This window comes from Pantherophis guttatus, chromosome 1 (genome assembly GCF_059756535.1).
Source record: "Pantherophis guttatus breed Tessera chromosome 1, ASM5975653v1, whole genome shotgun sequence".
Classification (NCBI taxonomy): domain Eukaryota; kingdom Metazoa; phylum Chordata; class Lepidosauria; order Squamata; family Colubridae; genus Pantherophis; species Pantherophis guttatus.
The window spans coordinates 294,833,174-294,851,050 of record NC_142063.1 but is presented as its reverse complement, the minus strand read 5'-3'; the positions used below and the strand labels follow the sequence as shown (position 1 = coordinate 294,851,050).

Below are 17,877 nucleotides of genomic sequence, written 5' to 3'. Positions count from 1 at the left end.
GCACATTTATGAGGTGGTTGTTTGTACTGCTGCTATTGTTACTGTGCTGCTGCTGCTGCTGCTGCTACTACTACTTTTAAACCTTATATGCCACCTGACTAACAATGACTCTGGGTGGATCAAAACAAACAAACAAACAAATCAATAAAGATAAAAACAAAAGAAGGCAAGTGGGAACCTTGAGGGAAGCAAGGGGTCCCACTCTCACCAAACACTTGGGTGAACAGCCAGATCTTTATGGCTCTTCTAAACAATATCCATATCTTGGGAGGAACCTTGTTCCAGAGGACAGGTGCTGCTACAGAAAAGACATACTTCTGGTGTCCCAATGGGTGATGTTTCCTCAAAGGAACCCAAAGCGTGCCAACCCTGCAGGATCAAACCAGCCTGGCAGGTGCTATGGGAGACAGGCACTTAAGTGACCAGGCCCTGTACTCGGAGGGCTTTATAGCTTAATACTTTATAACAACTTACTAGTGGGAATCTGATCCCAAAGTACACTCTTAGATTTAAAAACTTCATATAATAATAGCTTCCTTTTTGTATAAAAAACATCCAGTATGCCATAGTATTTCTTTTTAAAATATGATTTGTATTCAGAGGCCTGATGTTGCAGTGTTTTGCTTGGGTGTCTAGTTCCCAGTCTCCTGTCTGCTTTTTCAGTTTTCTCCTCTTCTTGATTTATTGTTGTCAAGATCTATCAAAGCTCTTTCAATATATGTCTCCCTTTCTTCATTTACATGTAATTATCCATATTCTACTCAGTCTCCACAAAGCAATGTATGATGTAACAAACATAAAATGAATTTTAAACAGCATCATTAAAATATACTAACACTAGAAATACAGATAATTCTCGACTTACAACCCCAATTGAGCCCAAAATTTTGGTTGCTAAGCAAGATAGTTAAGTGAGTTTAGCCTCATTGTATGACTTTTTTTGCCACGGTTATTAAGCGAATTAGTACAATTGTTAAGTGAATCATGTTGTTAAGCAAATCTGCTTCCTCCATTGACTTAAGCTTGTTGAAAGCTGGTTATGAAAATTACAAATGGTGATTACATGTGTTAGGGTGTGTGTAAAAAGTATTTGTTGCTTGTGCAACGAGCAGAGCAGAAACACACAGGGAAGGAGATAAACGTGCAGCTCGTGTGAGAAAAATACTTTATTTACAAGATAATAAGCAGTCTCGGTGTAGGTAAAACAGTCCAAGGTCATAAACAGTAATATCAGTCCAGTAAGTATCTTCCCTTACCAAAGCAAACAGACTTTAGTAACTCTCGGTATACAGTACCATATAACAATCCAGTCTAACACCAATCAGCAGAAAGATGCAGGAAGCAACAGGAACAATCAGGAACAAAGAACGCTTCTCTGCGCTGCTTATGTATGCACTGTAGCCTAATTACAGGGTTCAGCAAACCCTGATTACGTGGCTCAGTTGTTTCTTAAAGAAACATATATATTGCCTGACCAACAAGTTAGGAGTAAGCTATAAGCTGAACCTAACATTCTCCCCATTGGGCAGGACAATATACACAATAGATACAGAAACAAAGATACACATCCAAATCATACATTGTACAGTGGTATCAGTTACATTTCAGATTCTTAATCCAAATCTTTCACAACAATTGGTGTGTTTAATGGCACCTTGCGCTTTGGTAAAATTATCAGCAATATTGTCCTCTGATGCGCAATATTCCAATGTAATCATGTTATCCTTAACACATTGCCGAACATTCAGATAACGTATATCAGTGTATTTAGTCCTTGTCTTTACAGCAAGATTCGTTGCCATTGTAATGGCTGCCTGGTTATCTTCATAAACCATAATAGGATAGTCCATTTTGAATCCAATATCTTCCATCAACTGTTTATAATAAATCAGTTCAGTACATGTAAGTGATAGACAAGAAAACTCCGCTTCCATGGTAGACAAACTGATGTGTTTCTGGCGAATTGATCTCCATCCAATCAGGCAATTATCCAACATGATTGCTATTCCAGACGTAGATTTTCTGGCAAAACTGGCATCAGCATATGCCTTTAACACCATATTGGCATTTGGTTCTAAATACATAGCAAAATGTAATGTTCTTTTAAGATATCTAAGAATACATTTTGCAGCTTGCCAATGCCTATCAGTAGGCTCTGAACTATATTGTGCTAGTTGATTAACACTAAAAGCTATATCAGGCCGTGTCCAGTTGCTCAGATACGACAAACTGCCTATTGATGATTGATACAGTTCTTTACTGAACTGTGGACTCTGCAAACTATCCTGCTGGAATTCTTGTGTCATAGGAGTCTTGGCAGGTTTACATAATTCCATCCCATATTTTTTCAACAATTTGCAGATTTTATTAGATTGTGAAATTTTAAATCCTCTAGATGTTTTCAGGATATCCACTCCTAGATAATGCCGTATATGTCCTAGATTTCTAAGTTTAAATTTTGTTTGCAACTGACCGATAATCTCTCTGGCCTCAGCGTCAGTTCTGGTAATTATGGCAATGTCGTCTGTAAAGAGTAACAAGAATGAAACACATCCATCCTGTTCTTTTTTAAACAGACATTTATCTGCTACGCCCTCATAGAACCCAATGTTATGTAATTCCTGCACTATACATTGGTTCCACTCGTAACCTGATTGCCTTAAACTATATAGGCTTTTTTGTAGCCTCCAACACTCAGTGCTATCCTGTGTATCATAACCAGGAGGTTTCTTCATATATATTGTATGCCTCAACGGAGCGTTCAAGTAAGCTGCACCCTAATCACTGTGCCACTTCGGCTTAAAGACATTCATACCATACTGAACTCCATTTTCTCCGACATACAGTTCATGGGGGAAGAAACAGCTAGGCAATTACCATTTTTAGATGTACTTGTCAACAGACAACAGGATGGAAGCCTAGAAACCACTGTATATCGCAAGGCCACCAACACCCCACGCATTCTGAATTTCAACTGCAACCATCCACTGTCACACAAAAAGAGTTACATCAGCAAGCCAAACAGCTAAAGAGCAGGTAGCTACATGAACAAGCAGTATCTACAATCATTCGTCACAAGATGTTTGCGTAACACGATGGGGAGAGAAAGGAAGAAACAAGGTACAAGACCAACCATATGGAACACCCTGCCATACATCAAAAACATTTCAGAAGCTGCAGAACGCAGCTTCCAAGATCTGCAAGTGAGCATCGCACACTGCCCAAAGGCTACCATACAAGGGCAAATTATGCATTGCAAAGATTGCTTGGAGGTGGAAGATACTTCCAATGTAATCTTCCGAATTCCCTGCATAGATTGCCCCTGTGTAGGATAGACAGGGAGGAAGCTACCACCAGATTGCAAGAACACAAGTGAGCAGTCGGATGAGGAGACCCAAACTCATTGGTAGCCTCACACAGCAATGTACAAGGACAGACATTCAACGTTGCAGCTACTAAGATTGTTGGACAAGCAGGCACAAAAAACAGCCAGGGAAGTGATTGAAGCCTGGGAAACAGGCCCCACCAACCTATCAAGTACATAGAAGGCAAGGGCTTGGCAGCACAAACAAATAACAGCTAATGACTTAAAAGCCAGCCATCAACATCTAAAAAGCCACTTACAAAAGGCACTATAAAGACCAATCACAGAACAGCATACACTCTGTTAGAAATAAGTTCCCTGAAGATGGGCTCCAGCATGAGTCCAAAAGCTCAGAAGACAAAATGTCTGGTACCGGTGACCAACCCATATTGTATCCTGCAACTAAACAAATTGTAAGTTGAAGACTACCTTGTACATGGCACCTAAAAAAGCATCAGGGTTGCATCTTAAAATATTTAGAACATTTTTCGTGTGTGTGTAAGTAAAATGAAAATAAGAATGCTAGGCATCTTAATACTGGCTTGTTGATATGTGTCAGTTGGGTACTGAGGGACAAGGATATAAGTTTTAGAAATACAGGGAAGAATTAATATGTGGATTTTAAGAACAAGCAATATTTTCTGTGACTGCATTATATGCATTATAATCAGGATGGAGTTGATTTAAATCACTAGTAAAAAGGCTTGATTTAAATCAACTCGATTTAAATCATAATTTTTAAAGAGCAACTGTCATCTCTGCTACTCCTTTGACCCACTGTTGACTTACCAATAGTCCCAGTCTTGCAGAATATACAGCCTCATGCGACATAACGAAGCTCCATTTCATGCTGAATAAACTAAATTCTTTATGTATCTTAAATAGAAAACTATCTTACGATAGATTTTTACCCCAAAAGTTTTTTATTAAAATAAATTCGATAAAAATAAAAAAAATCCGATTTAAATCAAAAAAATCTGATTTTTTTGATTTTTTTAAAAAAATCATTGATTTTTATCCACCCTGATTATAATTATCAAAATTAGAAAGTTTTAGATTCACCAACTTTTCTTCCAGGTTTACATCTACCTACCACCTATATCTACTTTAGAATTCTTTGCGTCTGTATTTAAATCCAGAATTTATAATTTTATACATATATATGTGTCTGTCTGTCTATGTCTGTGTGATACATAGATATATAGATATAGTCTATAGATATATAGACTACCATTCTGTAGGTTTTAGCTAGGTTTTAGCTTTGTGTTGTAACCAGAAATAAAACAATTTGTAATGTTTTGTGACAGAAAATTATGAAATGTTAAATTGTGTAGATAATTCAACAAAGCACTTTGCTTAAATCTCCCCTCTGGACCCATTCATGGAAGCAACTGTACCAAGTCTTTGGGGAGTTTTATTGTTTCATTGCTCTGAGGAGTGAAAAGCACCCTGAATGATTTGCATAAACCTAATCAGCAGCATCTGAAATTTGAAGTTAAGGTCCACACATAAAAAATAGATGTTCAGTATTTCTGAGCATTCGTTATATTAAGTAAGTAATGTTTTCTTATTTTTAAGAGCTTTTGGGTTGGCACATTTAAATAATTTATTGTATTAGCTATATATAACTTTTAATGCATTGTATTCAGCAGTATGGTTTATTATGAAGTGCTATTGATTATAGTTGATATTTAGGGGCCTCAAAGAATTATTAGTTGATCATAAATCTCAACTGATTGATTCATTATATGCATATGCATGATGCATCATTTGTTATATGCAAATGCATCATTCCATTTGGGAAAAAATGGTGCAGTAATATGTTACCTGTGTCATGCAAGAAGAATTCTTTTTCTGAGATGATAATTATTGTTTGAAAATTAGGAATTTTTTGTTTTGTAAAATTATGAATTTTATCTATTCTTGAAAAGTATTTCAAAAAAGAATACAGTTGGATCAAAATGGAAGCTGTTTTTAATTCAACTTTCTATTTTCAACAAAATAAAACAAATAGAATTGGGAATGCTGGACAGTTCTGATAATATATGAATTCTGATGTCACATTTTCTTTCACATCCTTTAACTCTGTAATTTTCTCTTCACAGCTATTATTTGAAGTATCACTAAATAATAGACCTGAATTTCTTTTTTAGACGGGAATCAGAAAGGAGAAATCATTCACTAGCTCGCCATGCAGATATTCTTGCTGCAGTAGAAACAAGGTTATCACTGCTAAACATGACATTTATGAAGTATGTGGATTCCAATCTCTGCTGCTTCATACCTGGAAAGGTAATGTTTAAAAAGGGCTATATTAAAAGTTAAGTAAATATAACTTAGCACTAAATTGTTTTGAGGATGTCAGTAACGAAGTTTAATGATCTCCTATTCAAATGTTGTGGCATTTGTTATTATCTATTCTTGTATAAGACTGCTTTTTCCTTTCTTATAACAAATGGGCTTACCTGGATGGAAAGTCATTAATCATGTAGTGTTTAAAGTAAAGAATGTATAAATATTGATTAAAATTGGTTTGCTTTCCAGATTTACTATGATATACTGTCCTCAGATTTACTATGCCTATAAATCAGATTAACATGCATGACCTTTAAATTGTTTTACAGATTATTTCTAGTACTTTTTCATTTGTTCTTAAATAATTAAAAAGTCGTTATAGAAAACCATATCCTTGTTGGAAAGTATGCTCATTTGATCTTGCTATAGCTAAGTCTCTATTTTTTCCATTTATTACTAGGTAATAGATGAAATTTATCGTGTGCTAAGATATGTAAACTCCACTAAAGCTCCTCAAAGAGCCCATGAAGTCCTTCAGGAGTTAAGGGACATTTCATCTATGGCAATGGAATATTTTGATGAGAAGATTGTTCCAATTCTAAAAAGAAAATTGCCTGGTTCAGATGTATCAGGACGTCTTATGACAGCAGCTCCAGGTACTGCTTTGAGTGTCTTATTCTGTTCAGCCAATAGGAAACTATACTAGTTTCATTGTTGAATTATTTGTTTACTCAATATAAAAATTGGCTTACTGCAGAGACTTTATGGCAAAAACAAAATGCATTTTCAAATGTTCTTGAGATGATTTCTTCTTGTGTATACTCAAGTGTTCTTTAAAAGTGACAGAAACACTTTAATGAACTTATGCAGAACATGTCTATACTGGTATTTTCCCAATCACTTTAATAAGCACCTGTCCAGCATACAAAAATAATTAATAATTTGGGGGGAAGCAGAAATATAACCAATTTTAATTAATTAGTAATTTTATATACAAAAATAAGTTCCCCATACAGAGTGTTAATTAAATGAGGCTGAAGAATAAATGTAAGAAGCCAAAGAGAACTTTAAAAATATGGCTTGGTTTGATTTAAAAGGGCTTGGTTGGATTAAGAATTGTTCAGGGCTTTTAATTAATTTAGTCTGACTAGGCTTCCAGTTAGAATTAGTAACACAAATTGGGTTTAGAGTCCCAGAATTTTGGGAGTTAAAACATAGCTTAAAGTTGCCAGGTTTCAAAAACACTGCTTTAGACAATGTATTTGTAGAGTGAAGAATCCATTCTGGGAAGTAGTTTGAGAAGATGGATTTTGGGAAATTCCATAAAAGATTACCGTGTTTTTCAGAGTATAAGACACACTGGAGTATAAGACGCACCTACCTTTTTTGGTAAGGAAAAGAAGAAAAAGAGATTTGCCTCTGCCTCTGAGCAATTTTGCCTTGTGGCAGCAAACAGCCTGTTTTACTTTCATTTTCGTTTTCAGCATAGCTTGATTAACACAAGAAAAAAACAAATCTGCTCCAGCAATTTACTTCTTTGCAGCAAGCAGCAGAGCCTTGTGCAAAACAGCTGAGAGCAAATTAGCTGAAAGTCAGGAGGCCGATCCAATCAACTTGTGCTAATTAGGCTGTGCTGAATCTGAAAGAGGCTGTTTTTTCTTGCTGTTTGCTTGCAAGGAGGTAACTGCTGCGAGGCAGAGGCCAAAGGGTGGGGGCCAGTGGGTGGGCAGGGCTACAATCGGTGTATAAGATGCACCTAAATTTTCACCCCCTTTTAGGGGGGAAAAGGTGCGTCTTATACTCTGAAAAATACAGTATTTTCAATTGAAAAGAAGCAAAATTATATTTGCAGTGACAGGGAGAACAGGAGAATGGATTATTAGTAATTTATATAGACTTTTGGAAATGATATGTAAAATAGTTATGACCTTGTTCTGAGCTCTTCTGAGAAAAGATCCAGATAGCTATACAATTAGGTATCCATATGACCAAAAAAATTGAAGGGATCATAGAAGCAGTAATGAAATTAATGCTCACAATGAGGACATGGTGAACTAAATATCCCTGAAGGAGTGGAAATAGTAGTATGGCAGAGACCAGTGAAATCTCTCTGGAGAAAAGAGGGATTGTGAGATTGCCCACATAAACTTTGAGCAACTATCCCTCACAAGTAGATTGCAAGAAGTGAGGTTTCTGTGATCCACTAATGAGCTGAAAGGCTGGGAGTTGCAAGATATCAATTAAATTCATAGTTGTATGGTAGCCTATGTTTTTAAATCAGTCTTGGAATTATTACTTTACTGCTTTTCATATAGAACCTTTTTTCAATCCTTAATGAAAAAAATTGAAGTACAAGTTTAAGCGCTTAAAAAAATCCTTGTTTTGGAAATAAACATCAAAAGATAACCGATTTTTGAAACTTATAAATAGACTTAGTGTCCAGGTGGATTTGAAACAAGACTTTGAAATTAATAAAAAGAATCCTTCGCATGGGAAATGGCTGTTGCTTTGAATTTTAAGGAGCTGGGGAGATAATACAGGACTTTGAAGGATGGACACTACAGGCAGCCAGAAGAAATAAAATATAACAATTAAAAGAGAAGATTGCTTAACTTTTGACTTTTGAACAGTATGGAGCAAAATATTTTAACATTGGCTGTATTGAAGGATAATTGTGAAAAATGGACTCAAATTAATTTTAAGAATCTCTACCATTGTAGGTAAATTATATATAAATGATGTTATGGAAGAAGAACAAGTTTAACTGAACAAAACTGAAATAGAAGTGAACATGAATTAAAAATGACAATCTAAAAGAATGATCTGGAAAAAGATGTTGTACCAGATATACAAAAGAAATTGGCTAACAGTTTAATAATGAAAAGGGACATGAGACACCAGACAAAAAAACCAGCTGTTAATAATGAAAAAGATATACAAATAAGAAATCAGAAGAGTGACTTGGATAATTTTTCTATATTGGACTTACAAATGAGACCTGTTAAACCTGTTGAAGTTTGAAAGATTTGGAGAGAAGGAATAAAGAATAAAAAGGAAATCAAGTGCCAGGATATTATATGAAAGGATTAAAGACCATGTTTGTTAAAAGTAAAAGGAAGGAATATAAAGTTGATTTATTTGATCAAAGTTAAACTTGATGTTGCTATTTCTGATCACCCTTAATATACTTCTGCTGACCAGGACTGAATGATAAGATTTTAAATTTGTTTATAGATAAAAAGATGAGGTATAGAATTTCCTCACAACATTTGGCAGATCCTGCTCTCTTGCTTTTTATTTCCTGTTGGGATTAAGCAAGAGGATCATTAGCTTGGCTAGTCCATAAAGTGCAGTTAGACTAAATAAATACTATATTTTACTCACTCACCTCAAAATGTTTCCTTGTGATCATAGTTCCAGCTTTTCTGGGACAAGGGCTCCTTTGTAGTTGTATTTTCACGAGGTAAAATTTCTTACTCCTCTCTGTCTTTCTGAAAAGTTCCAGGAAAAGAATTTTAGGGTTTAAGTGAAACACAAATTACCATATTTTTTGGAGTACAAGACGCACTGGAGTATAAGACGCACCTTAGTTTTAGGGAAGAAAATAGGAAAAAAAAATTCTGCCTACCAGGTACCGTCCTTAGTCTTGTCAGCTCCAGCACATTAGTTCGCTGGTTTTGAGTGCGTGTGTGCGCTGGGTGGAGCACGGGCTTCACTCGCTAGCACCTCATAAGGGCTGAAAACAGCTTCTAAAACATAGCTGATCGTTGGAGAGAAAAGCAATGAGAAAAACAGGCAAGAAGCTCGGAAGATCGCTTCACTCGCTAGCGCCTCGTTAGGGTTGAAAAATAGCTTCGAAAAAGCTACATTTGGAGTATAAGATGCAACCAAATTTTCAGCCTCTTTTAAGGCTTATACTCCAAAAAATATTTTTGTTGAGGGTGGGAACCCTAATGAATGAAGTATTCTTATTTGTCTCCTTTTGCCTGCTTCCATGACAAATCAAAAACAATTTAATGAACTTCTGAATAATCTTTCCAAAATACATGGCAGTCAGTTATTAACTACTATAAAAACAGAATTCAGCCTAGCTAATATATTAGCTCTAATAGAAAACTTTAACATATATCAATGCCATAGAACTTAGTTTGATAAATTAGGAAAGTGTTTGCAATTCACTTTCTGAATAAGTGACTCCTATTAATATAGCACTATTACTTTTGATTCAAGATAGACATACTTTAGACCTCCACTGGTTGCATGATGTGGGTTAACAATAGAATATATTTTAAAATAAGATCACTAATGATTTTCATATAAAATCGTTAAGAGATATTTAGTTGATGAAGTTTAGAAAGTATAAAAGTTTAATTAATGTCCCCTTATGTTACTCATTGTTTATGCTTCATTGGTTTTTTTAAACAAATTACTGTTATTAATATAAAATGTACTTTTTGTCAAAAGATCTATTCCATATTTAGATTTAAATTAGATTTAAGGGAGATAACAAAATATTGCTAGTAATTAAATGAAAAAGGAAAGATTTAAAATTAATACTTTTGCAGTTTTTATTTTGTCTGTTTCAGTTCGAGAGTTCCAAATGCTTTGAAGTATTCTGAGTAGGATCTTTTCAGTAGAAAAGTTTGGCGTTCTGGACATTGAGAGATTAAATGCTTATTTACAGTACAAGAAAACCAATCAAAGAGAAAGGAATGTGAGCTAGATAGAATGTTTCAAATTTTCACAGTTCCAATCACATTTCCAGTAGCAGGACATCAATGCTGTACACTTTTGCACTTCATTACCTCCTTAGTTGTTACTCCAAATAGTTTCTCTGCAATTGGGATAACATTTAACCACAAAACTCTAGGGATGGGGATTGATTAGTGTTAGTACTATAAAAATTAGAATTTCATCAGTAATATAAAGTAGTACTTATTTTTGTAGAAGAGAGAGATAACCTCATTATTTGGCTACCACAAATGTTTTATGAAACCCCATGGGATTATGTATTCACGTATAAGCCAAATATACATGTCCCAGGATAATGTTGCAGGATCCAATCTGGATTGGTCACCAGGAGCAGAGATTTAGTCTTCCGAGCTTTCGGAATCATGCTGGAGCCCATCCTCAGAGAACTTCTCTCTCACCAGAAGGTGTTATGATGCTGATGTATTCACTTTGTAAATTTGATGTACAGTTTTTGAATTATGGGATTGAAAACAGATATTAAGCAGAAAACAATCTCTCTCTTCCTTTAGTTCCAGGTCCTTCTGCAGCTTTAACTACAATGCAACTCTTCTCCAAGCAAAACCCATCAAGGCAAGAGGTCACCAAACTTCAACAACAAATTAAAACTAATGGTGCAGGTGTGACTGTATTACGACGTGAAATTTCAGAGCTTCGCACCAAAGTGCAAGAGCAACAGAAACAACTCCAAGACCAGGATCAGAAACTGCTTGAGCAAACCCAAATCATAGGTGAGCAGAACGCCCGACTGGCAGAGCTTGAACGCAAATTGCGAGAAGTTATGGAAAGTGCAGTAGGAAATTCCTCCGGGTCAACACCAACTGAAGAGGCCCCTAGGAAACGGAAGAAGGCTACTGAATCAATAGGTTCACCTAGAAAGTCAAAACGCCTTCGAAATAATAAATAACTTTGGGATAAATGGCACTTCCAGGAGAACATACTGCTTTAATAGCTGAAGCGGGTTGTCTGGTCTGGATGCTGCAGTTTACAGCATATATCATCTAGGCTGCTGGGTTCTTCAGAATATCATAGCCTTGAACAACTTTCTCTCATTGCTGAGACATTACTTCACAACCCACCCAACAATCCCATTTCAGTTTGAGTGGGTCTGTTGCACAGGACAATTATACTTTGTCACAAATTTGTACCCACCAAGACCTAGTATATCATGTCCTTAAAAGTTTGCTTTCATTTTCTATGCAGAAAATGAGTATTCAAATGAAACCTACGTTTTTTTCAACAATTTCCTTAAATTAGTATTTCAAAATAAATTCAGGCTTAGTCATTGATAAAGTTAGAAATGATTAAACAACAGATGTCCTGTTGTCTTGAAAATACCCACTTTTAAACAATTGGGTGGGGGTGGGATGGGGGAGGCTGACTTTTTGTTGCAAGTGACCTTGTTTAGAACATCTGAAAAGTAGTTTATATGTGTGAGAGTCTACATAACAAGTAAGCTTAAGTATTGGCTATATATATTTTTGTAAATTTAACCAGCAAGGGATATCTCAGTCTAGTTTCCACAAATGCATACCCTACTTCTAAGCATTAGGAGCCATATTTTTTATCTTGCATGGAGAGATGCATGCATTGCTTAGTCAGCTTGGTAAAAGCATTTGCCTGGAATCACTGTTGAACAGTTGGCCTCTCCTATCTTTTGAAAGAACATGTGTTGGTTCCTCACCCATGACTGCATATATTTTGAACACAGCTTTTCTTATCTTTGGAGCTAGTTTGCCTGAATGCTACAAGGGAATATATAAGCCAAGCTATTTTGCTGCTTCTGCTTGCTTGTTGACTTAAAGCAGATTGCACGGTTTGGCTCCTTTTGCTCGTGGGTTTCTGATTATACATTACTGGTCCTGATTCAGTGATTGAAAGATCATTAAACTGGACATAATTTATTTGTTAATAGAGTACACAGGCTTGCCGAGTCATCATCCAAGTTTTATGTGTGTTGAGAAAAAGATCTTACTGTTATGTGGAAAGAACTCTCTGTAATCCTGTGTTCTAGCTGTCATTATCATAAAAAATACCTTGTTCAGATTTTAAAATAATTTGTTTTGCACCCCTTCTGTTTTGAAATTGAACTGGAAAAGCATGTTTTGCACTGTACAGTCTCTGGATTTGTCACTTTTAACAGCTTTCAAGTTATAATGTACAGTGTTTCCCAGTTATGTTTCTTTCTGAACCTGCAACAAATATTGTTATCCATGTTTTAATTTGATATTACTAAATAATGTAATTCTATTGCTTGACTGTTACATTTTGCCCTCAACCTGCTATAATTAATTTAGCTTTTTGATAATGTTGAAATTTGAAATGGGAATGGAAAAATGGATCTGATTGGTTACTCAAAAAGCTCTTCTTATGCGTTAATATTCTTAAAGTACCTGGGTTTAAAACAGATGGATTACTCATTTTTATTTGTCAATTAGATGAAAAAAGCTTTGCCAAGGATTTTTCTTGACTCTTTCTTTTAAAAAATCTGTTAATTTTAAATTTGGAATATGTATTCCCTAAAACAAAGTACTGCAAATTGTTGTCAAGAGTTTGGAGTGTTTAATTTTTTAAAAAAATTATATTGTTTTGCTACCTTAAGGCCATTTTGCAATGTGTATTTGTTTAATTTTAAATGGGAGCAGGCTATGTATCTTACCAGTGGGCATACCCTGAATTATTTCAGATAATATAATAATTTTGAAACATTCACTTGAGCATTTCTTAATTGATACATCTCAGTATATCACAAATTAGCAGTGGTATATTTAATTTTTAATTTATAAAGAATAATATGAATACAGTATTTTGAAAGTGAATATGTTCCTCTATACATCCACTGTTCATGCATTTTGATATTTATTTTTGTTTCATGGACTAGTCACGTCTCACAAGATATAGCGATGCCTTCAACCTGGATATCTTCTAGAGCAGTGTTCCTCAACCTTGGTAGCTTGAAGATGGGTAGCACTGGCTGGGGGATTCTGGCAGTTGAAGTCCACCCATCTTCAAGCTACCAAGGTTGAGAAACACTGCTCTAGAGAGTTATATTCATTGAGGAGGGAGGGAGTCATCAGTAATAACACATTATCTCCTGAATTATAGACAGTATTTGCTCGGGAATGTCAATGGGAAGATGCTGGTGGGTTTGTTTTCCATTTGTGGGTTTACCCTGCACATTTTTCAACACACTGGAAATAGAATGCTAGACCAAGTGGACATCTGGACTAATTTATCAGAGTTGTGCTTTCACTTTCCATATTAGTGGTTCCTAAGGAAGGGGAGAAGTATATTATCTTCCCTGCCTTTTTCCACAGAATAAACAGTATTTGGTACAATGCAACATGCTGATATTAGGGCATAAAAAGGTAGTTGTTTCCCCCTTCTATGTGAGAGTAAGATCAAGTTCATGAGTTATTACTGGAAAGTATAGTATGTGTTTATATTTGAATACATGCTTGCAAATGTTACTTTCCTACATATGGACCTTACTCACAAACTTTAAGGTATTATAGTTGTTTGCTGAATTTAATTCCTGCATCACTGATTGGATCCACATAATTTTTACACAGATACTACTAAAAGCAATTTGAGTCCCAGCTGTCTCATGCAAACTGTTGATTGCAAGATACACATGAATTAGCCAAGGTTAAGTACAGAGTGTAGCCTGTTCAGAAAGAGAATAACAAATATGTTCATACAGATATAGGAAAAAAAACTTTCACTAGATTTCTACTGGTTTCCCCTATTTTAAACTTTACTATTCATATGGGGATTGAGAATTAGAAGTTGACAGAGCAAGGATAAAATTTGTCAACAGCCAATTTGAATTGTAACTGTTTTACAATTTTAAAATGGTAGAATTTTAAAATTGTACCAGAAATTGTACTGTGCTGCCAAAGGAAAAGATATCCCTTCTAAATTTAGTGGCCTTAAGTAAAAGATGGCTGTCTAGGAAGGAGTCTACATCATGTGAATTTATATATACAAAATAGCATAAAGTAGGTAAAATAAAAACGTGCAGCTTAAGAAGCTTTGTCAGCAAAATCAGGAAAAACTCTACATATTTGTTTGGGATACAACTAGCAAAAGAGCTAGCAGAAACCATGTTCTTTTACATGTGCTGTAGCAGTAAAGATGTTTAGGTGTCTAGATCTCAGATTTCCATGCAGAGTGATAGTGTTCTTTGATTGACTGCCATCAAGTTGATATTGACTCTTAGCAACAACATAGATCAGTGGTCTCCAACCTTTCCAGCTTGGCAGACCAGCAGAGGTGGCAAGGGTGGGGTGGGGAGAGGGGATAGTTTTGCATGCTATTTTCCACAAATGCAGCTTTACAAACACACACTTGCCCATCACTTTCACAGCCCGGTTCCGAACAGGCTGTGGCCCAACACTGGGCTGAGGACTGTGGGTTGGGGAATTCTGATAGCTTTTTTCCATGATCTTCATAGTTTAAACCTTGCTTTGTTACTTTTTTCAAAACCCTCTAAAGAAATGTTTTAAAATAGCCCAACTCAAATAAACGTGATGGGTACTGCCCAGCAACCAGAGGACATGCTCGTAGCCAAAAGAGCCCAAGGGAAACTTGCCAGATCCCATCTCCTGACTGCATCATTGCCAATATTACAAATGAAGCATCATATATAACATGATAAAAGACTTGTAAAACATGCAAAAACTGCAACAGCTAAGGAGAGATGCCTCCTCCCAGGTAGCCTGGGGATGAGAAAAGGAAAATTTTATGACATTCTATTGCGGGCATGTGGGCATGATTAGTGGGATGAGTCTTCAGACAATCCTATCACCAAGCATATATCTCTGAAATTTCTGTGGAAAAAAATCAATCTTGAGTGTGGCTCAATAATCATTACTGAATTTGAAATTTAGCAAATCTAGTATCAAAATAAGCGGTGAAGGCTCCTTGATCGTATTATCTTCTGGAAGATCTGAATCATTTGGGGGGGAAAAACACGGAATACATTTTTCAGAGAAGAGATTTCCTCTTGATTTAATAAAATGATCTTCCAATTAAGTTGCAACTTATTTGTTTATCACATGGCACACGGGTAAAACACAAAACAGAATATAAAATCTGATATTTTAACAAGAAGATTACAAATAATTTTTTACTTCATTAGTTTGCAGCCAGGGAATCAGTGAAATGTCCATTATGGGCTCTATTTTGACACTCGCACTATGTATTGGATAATTTGTTTTTTGACCCTATGATCACAATTAAACAATGGTATTTTGCCCCACTTATAGAGGGCATCTGCATATCTACCATGACCAGAGTGAATTCGGTTCAGTGTTCAGCCTCATATGGCATGGGGCTAGTCAAATTCAGGTAGTTTTTCCAAGATGTAGGAAATCTTCGACATTGCGGGGAACAGTTTTCGATTCAGTGTTATTTCCACAAGTTGTGAGTATCGAAATCATCTTTTACAAACGCTTTAGCAGTAGAGATGGCTGAGTGTCTAGATCACAATCTGTTTTACTCTAAGCAGGCTATGTCATTCAGTTTTGGCAGCTAGAAATTATCAACAATCTTCAGGTATTCTTGAAGGAGGGCCTTGTTTTCATCTTGCTTCCAGAGGTGGTATATGACACAACAGGAAACCAATATATGGGATTAGATCATCCCACTAATGATGCACATTGATTCATACAATTGGGAGTCAATGTGATGCCATTAATGCCAAGGCATGTTTTGCACACTGGAAAGAGGATGGCTGTAAATGCTTCATACTGATAATGTATATTATTGCTGCACATTATTTTTCATCAGAGTATGTCCTCAAAAACTTCATTTGAGTGACACCATCTTAAAGACATTCCTTCTTTTCTCAGTGATGGGAAAGCCTCTTTTAAAGTATCACAACAGACTTATAAATCATGGACAGGAGAGACTTCTAGGGAGGTAAAAAAAAGCCATAATGGCAGTCAAGGTGTCAACCTTTCCCCACTGACCCAAGACTGGCATGACTCCCACCCTACAAGAATTCTGCAAGTCTTTGAAAACAAGACTGTGTTTCCAAGCTTAGAATTAAGTTACCTGATGAGCCTCTGGCAGATTCTGTTTCATGTAACATTTGACCATCTCCCTCTCTCTCTCTCTCTCTCTCCCTCTCTCTCTCTCTCTCTGTCACATCTTTATCATTGCAGTCATTCAGTATGGATTGTTCTATGTAAAATCATCAGCACAGCCATGGTCTCATGATTTTTCATTTAGTGTCTGCTTTCCTTAATGACCAAGTTGCCCATTTCAATTGTAGTTGCTAAATGAGGACTACCTGAAGGAGCAAAAATACAAGCCTGTAATATTTTTTGTCATATCTTTAAAAAGTGGTGCTTTGTTTTTAGTTTTTTAAAATTATCCTGCCATTGCATGTAAATAAGAGATAAAATCACTATATATTGTGAAATATTTTAGATTTAGATTTTAGATTTTATTTGATTTATATACCGCCCTACTCCCGAAGGACTCAGGGCATTGAACAGCCACAGATAAAACACATAAATACAAAATTTAAAAGCAAAGTAAAACCAAATTTAAACAATTTGGCCCAAGACAGATTTAAAACACCCCAATAATTTAAAACAGATTAAAATTTACATTTTAAAAAGGGAAAAGGGGAAAAGATTAGGCCAGGCTAGCCTGATGGAATAAAAAGGTCTTAAGAGCACGGCGGAAGGTGCGCAGATTCGGGATCCTCCGTATCTCTGAGGGGAGCTCATTCCAGATAGTAGGTGCCCCCACAGAGAAGGCTCTCCCCCTGGGGGCCGCCAGTCGACATTGTTTGGCCGACGACACCTGGAGGAGCCCCTCTCTATGAGAGCGTACCAGCCTGTGGGAGGCTATTGGTGGCAGCAGGCGGTCCCATAGGTAACCAGGTCCTAAGCCATGGAACACTCTAAAGGTGGTAACCAAAACCTTGAAGCGCACTTGGAAGACCACTGGGAGCCAGTGCAGCTCATGCAGGAGAGGTGTTACATGGGAGCGCCATGTTGCTCCCATAACCACCCGCGTGGCCGCACTCTGAGCCAGTTGGAGCCTCCGGGTGCTCGTCAAGGGGAGCCCCATGTAGAGAGCGTTGCAATAGTCCAGGCAGGAAGTGACGAGGGCATGAGTGTCCATGAGTAAGAAGTCCCGATCCAGAAAGGGACGCAACTGGCGAATCAGACGAACCTGATGAAAAATCCTCCCGGTCACGGCCGTCAAATGCTCTTTGACGGCCTCTTTTCACAGCTGTGAATCCAGGAGGATGACCAAGTTGCGAGCCCTCTCCGTGGGGACCAACAATTTGCCCCCAATAGTCAGTGATGGCGCCAACTGACTATATTGGGATGTCGGATATATATATCTGTAGTGCTGCAATTTGTCAAGAATGTAAGAGGTTTCTGCTTGTTAATATACTATCAAGAAAGTGAATTTTCTTTCTGCTTGCTAGGAGAGGAAGCAGT

General features: G+C 36.5%; 1 protein-coding gene across 1 annotated transcript in view; it reads left to right on the top strand.

Annotated features, from left to right (window-relative positions):
• FBXO28 (F-box protein 28) overlaps window positions 1–13,120 on the top strand; it is a 38,964-nt gene extending 25,844 nt beyond the window's left edge. The window contains exons 3-5 of the mRNA XM_034427906.3: window positions 5,518–5,656; window positions 6,120–6,315; window positions 10,921–13,120. Coding sequence (XP_034283797.1) covers window positions 5,518–5,656; window positions 6,120–6,315; window positions 10,921–11,315 — 730 coding nt within the window. The 3' untranslated portion in view covers window positions 11,316–13,120. The remainder of the gene's footprint in view (window positions 1–5,517; window positions 5,657–6,119; window positions 6,316–10,920) is intronic.
• The last annotated feature ends 4,757 nt before the right edge of the window (window positions 13,121–17,877 follow it).